At 41.3% G+C, this 4,739-nt stretch overlaps 1 protein-coding gene across 1 annotated transcript; it reads left to right on the top strand.

The window, feature by feature from the left end:
• Nucleotides 1–254: 254 nt before the first annotated feature.
• Nucleotides 255–3,086, top strand: LOC311140428 (trophoblast glycoprotein-like; the record flags this gene model as incomplete). Its single annotated transcript, XM_084175483.1, has 1 exon — nucleotides 255–3,086. The coding sequence occupies one exon, from the start codon at nucleotides 255–257 to the stop codon at nucleotides 1,389–1,391; it is 1,137 nt and encodes a 378-aa protein (XP_084031609.1). The 3' UTR covers nucleotides 1,392–3,086.
• Between the last annotated feature and the right edge of the window lie 1,653 nt (nucleotides 3,087–4,739).

The raw sequence follows: 4,739 nt of genomic DNA on the forward strand, positions 1-4,739 counted from the left end.
GACTGATTGGCAACAAAAACTTTTCTCTGTGTAAACGTATGTGAGGAGGCTGTTTAGCTAATGAATGTAATCGTTGCCGCCCAGTTTAAATCGGAAGTGGAGCTATTTCCTTCAGGAATAAGGTTGAAAAGTACCATTTTCCATGTGGAGGACAGGAACTTGAACGTGGATTGACTCGGGGAAAACATTTGTGCACGTTCTACGCCCTGTGCTTCGTTTCATCTATCAGATTCATTGGAAACACGGGTGGAAAAATGCGTTTTGTGAGCTCATTGTTATGTTGTAAACTTGAAGAAACCCGAGAGAATACAACTCTGCTTCGTTTGTGGTTTTTCTTTGCTCTCCTTGTTTCAAATTCAGCCTGTCCTGACAAATGCGTCTGTTTCACATCCACGGTAAAATGTGTGAACCAGGGTTTATTCGTGGTTCCACAAACATTGCCAGCAAACACTAAAACCCTGTTCATTACTGGGAACAACATTTCCCATCTCACAGCTGGGTCTTTCCCTGTGCCTCTTGAACAGTTAACAGACTTGTATCTCACAGGAAACCAGGTGGAGCTGGTGGACCACAATGTATTCAACAACTTGCCAAATCTCAGGCTGCTAGACTTGAGTAACAACAGGATTCTGAATTTTAGTGCTCAAGCCTTCCCTGATTACAACAAACTGCTGGACCTCAACCTCAGCAGGGCTTTTTACAACCATACTTCCATGGATGAGCTCTTCAGCCTGCTACAGAGTGGCGGAGCCCTTCAACTTACCAGCTTGGATCTGTCTAACAATGACCTGGTGGTCCTCCCTGAGGGCATGTTCTCCCACCTCTCCAACCTCACCATCCTCAACCTACAAAACAACTCTCTCATCTTCATCCGGAACGGGACGCTGAGTGTTCCTCCGCTCCGTGAGCTAGACCTGACGGACAATGCCCTGAGGGAACTACCCAACACTACACTGATGGACTTCAGCCTGAAGCCTGGGCTTCAGGTGCATCTGGCAGGGAACCCTTGGCGCTGTGACTGCAATATCGAGGACCTTGTGGCCTGGCTGAAGAGCTCTGAGCAGGTCCCAGACAAGCAGAATATGACCTGTTCTGACCCTGAGGTTCTGAGGCAGTTACCGTTGCTCCAGATAGAACACTTGGAGTTGGAGTGTACCTTTTCAGGTGAAATGAAAGGTGTGCTGGAGACCTCGTATGTCTTCCTGGGCATGGTGCTGGCCTTGATCGGAGTGATCTTTCTGCTGGTCCTCTACCTCAACAGGAAGGGGATCAAGCGGTGGATATACAATATTCGGGACGCGTGCAGGGACCACATGGAGGGTTACCATTACAGGTATGAGATCAACTCGGACCCCAGGTTGGCCAACATCAGCCTCAACTCAGATGTTTGAGAGGACTGCTATGTAAGCCAGGGCCCCACAGTGACTGAGGCATTATGACTGGTCAAGAGCAACATATGCATGAGCATCTCTTTAGTTCCGGGGGGCTCCAGCCTGCCTGCAACCCCCCCCCCCCCCACCCCCGCCCCCGCCCACCAGTCATGACTCGTACTAGCCTCAGTCACGACGACCCACAATCTGCCTCTACGCATGCCTGTGGCCCCTGCAACGGAATTTCTGATGGTTTGGTTTTACACCTTTTGATGTAGTTCAACGTTCCATGGACTGAGAATCATGACTCAGACAGGGTTTGTGAGAGGGCTCTCTGTAATATTTAATTTTCCCTTCCTTGAGCAAAAGGGGACGGTACGTAGAACTCCAACTAAACAGACTTCTTTTGACTGGTAGTAACTAGGCAACATATCTTTATCCTTTCTGCTGGTTATATTTTTATTACATGTTTGTTTCCACTTTCCTCCGACTGCACAGTGTTGCTATGCTTGTTTAATTGTTTTTATTCCTTTTTAATATGTGATTTTTAAAGCACTTGCTAATTTCTCTCACTAGTATTGCACTGAGGTCCTTTTAAACTCCAGAGACTGAGGAATGTGGAGGTGTTTGGGAAGCAGAGATTCAGGGTCACGAAATGGAGAAGTGCACACTCATTGCAAGTTCAAACACATGCAGACAGAGGTCATCGTGCCACAGCCAGCACCAACCATACCACACAGGCAAGACATTAACAAGCTCTCTGTTCTCGGTCAGCTAGTGCAGATGAGACATTACAGGCAGCAGCCATTGTTGAGTGTCCAACTTTTACTCTTAAGAGGTGAGAAAAGGCTAACCTTTGAATTACCTTGAAGATTAATTGATTTAAATACTTTCCAATTAAAGTTTTAAAATCAACTGCCACTCTATTTGGGAATCTAGACGTGACAGGAATGTTCCTGTCCAATTGAACCTGTCTCGATAGTCAAATGATTGCATAGTTCAGAACCATCAAAAATCATATTTTGAGGTATAGCCAATGGTCAGTGAACAAGTTCTTAGGTTCAACTACACCAGTCACAGGAATGTGACTCATTCAAAGCATTCCAACGTTGTGAGTGCAAACAGCTGCAAAAGGGGAAAGATAAGCGCTGTGTTTCTTGACAAATGCTAATGAAGGTACACAGTACCCAAGGTTCTTACCGGGAGAGCACTCTACAGGCAGTATGGTATGGGAATTAGCTTAAACTCTGCTTTAATCTGCAGTGTTTTAGCTGTGTGGCATTAAGAAAGTATTCAGTTTTCAAGCATTGTTTCCTTTCCTGGTAAATGCTGTGCTCTTGTTTCTTTCTGGTGTCAAGTATGTATTAGTAAATATCAAATGTGGAACATTATTTTACAGGAAACGTATTCAGATATAGTAGAAAAATATAATCTGGATGATATAGTAACTGCACAGTTGGTGAATGTGTGAGTAGAACACCTGGCCATTACCTCACCATGCACATAGAAGACCACCCAGGAGATAGTGTGAGCTAACAAGCACAAACAGAAACACAGTCTCTGTGCACAACTAACTACTGCCATTGCATAGCCCCAAGCTACTGTACAAATCCTCTTACCATAACAATGGCCAGATTTCCCTCATTCAGTCATGTCTGGTGATACATACTCACCTATGTGCTTTTCAGGCAACGTGTTTGAATATTAAAGTGGCTCTTGTGTAAAATGTTTTTGTATTTCCCAGGTTTGTGATCATACAGTGATTTTGTGTCCAAATTAATGAATGCAGTGTGGGTGTTAACCATGTTTCTTTGTCCCTCACTCACAATACAAAGACAGTCTGTTTGCATGGTCCAACAAGGATAATGCATTATAACCATTACACAGTATATTCATTTTAACCCCGGATTGACTATGGAGGTGAGTTTAAAATATGTAGGCCTGTCACGTATTTCTTATGTCTGCAATCCATCTTCCCAAGACATTGTTTGTTTTTAAATGAGCCAATAAGGTATCAGGAGTAGATGCCAGGCTATCCATTTCAGGAATTCATCGTTTTTGTCATCATCTTAGTTAGTTTCCAGCCAACCACCATTGCTATTTATATATTTATGGTGGGGACAGGGAGTATTTCTCAGTGCCCCTTTGAAATGGGATGGGAAGTGATTTGTAACACTATCTTCCTGTCTGGTAACCTGGTGATGTGGCATGGAGGACCGAGGATGTGTCGCCACACCTGCGGTATCTCAAGTGCTTCTTGGAGAGCCTGTCTGTCCATCGAGTTGTGCCTGGATACTACTCCCGACCCTGTTGATTGTGAGAAGCTCAACTACACACATACAGTGTCTTCAGAAAGTATTCACACCCCTTGACTTGTGCCACATTAGGATTCCATTTAGATTATTAATATTTTTATATTAAGCCATCCACCCTCTTCGGAAGACAGAAATAGCTTTTTTGTTTTTACAACTTTTTTGTTACATACATTTTATAAATACGATTTCACATATACATTTTACATACTAAATACAGTACGTTATACTTTTATATACAGCATTCACATGACAAATATATTATATACAGGACCAGTCAAAAGTTTGGACACCTACTCATTCAAGGGTTTTTCTTTATTTTTACTATTTTCTACATTGTAGAATAATAGTGAAGACATCAAAACTATGAAATAACACATGGACTCATGTAGTAACCAAAAAAGTGTTAAACAAATCAAAATAGATTTGAGTTTTGAGATTTTTTTTGCCTTGATGACAGCTTTGCACACTCTTCACAGCAAAAAGTCCAGTGTTGAATTAACTACCACAGAGTTAACTACCACATGATTTCAACACTTTTTGAGGGTTTATATAGGTCCACACTCTCCAGAGTTAAATTAACACTTTCAAAATAGTTAAACATTTAACACTCTGCCAGAGTTCCTTTTTTAACGCGCAAAACAGAGTTAAAGTAACACTAAGGGATTAGACAACTAACACTGCTCCGAGTTAATTTTTTAAAACTATTTGTGTAGTGTTAATTTCACTCCCTAAAGTGTCAATTATAATTGTTAATTTATTCAATATTATTTAATAATTAATTTAATATATACTTATATTAATAAGAATTAATCACAATAAACAATCATTGTCAAAAACATTTATTTGTGCCTTTTCTCCCTTGCAGTCAGTTGAATTAAAACATTGTGAATGAAGGTATAATGTACATACTTTCATCTGAAACATTGTATGAGCTTTGAATATCAAACGGTTTATGAAATTTAAGCTCAGACATTTTTAGTAGACATCTTTCTGCACTTCGTAATACTCTGAATGCATGATGATGGTCATCAAAATTCTCTGTAAATAGCTTGTT

The sequence above is a fragment of the Coregonus lavaretus genome, assembly GCF_964263955.1.
Source record: "Coregonus lavaretus genome assembly, chromosome: 13".
NCBI classification, from domain to species: Eukaryota; Metazoa; Chordata; class Actinopteri; order Salmoniformes; family Salmonidae; genus Coregonus; species Coregonus lavaretus.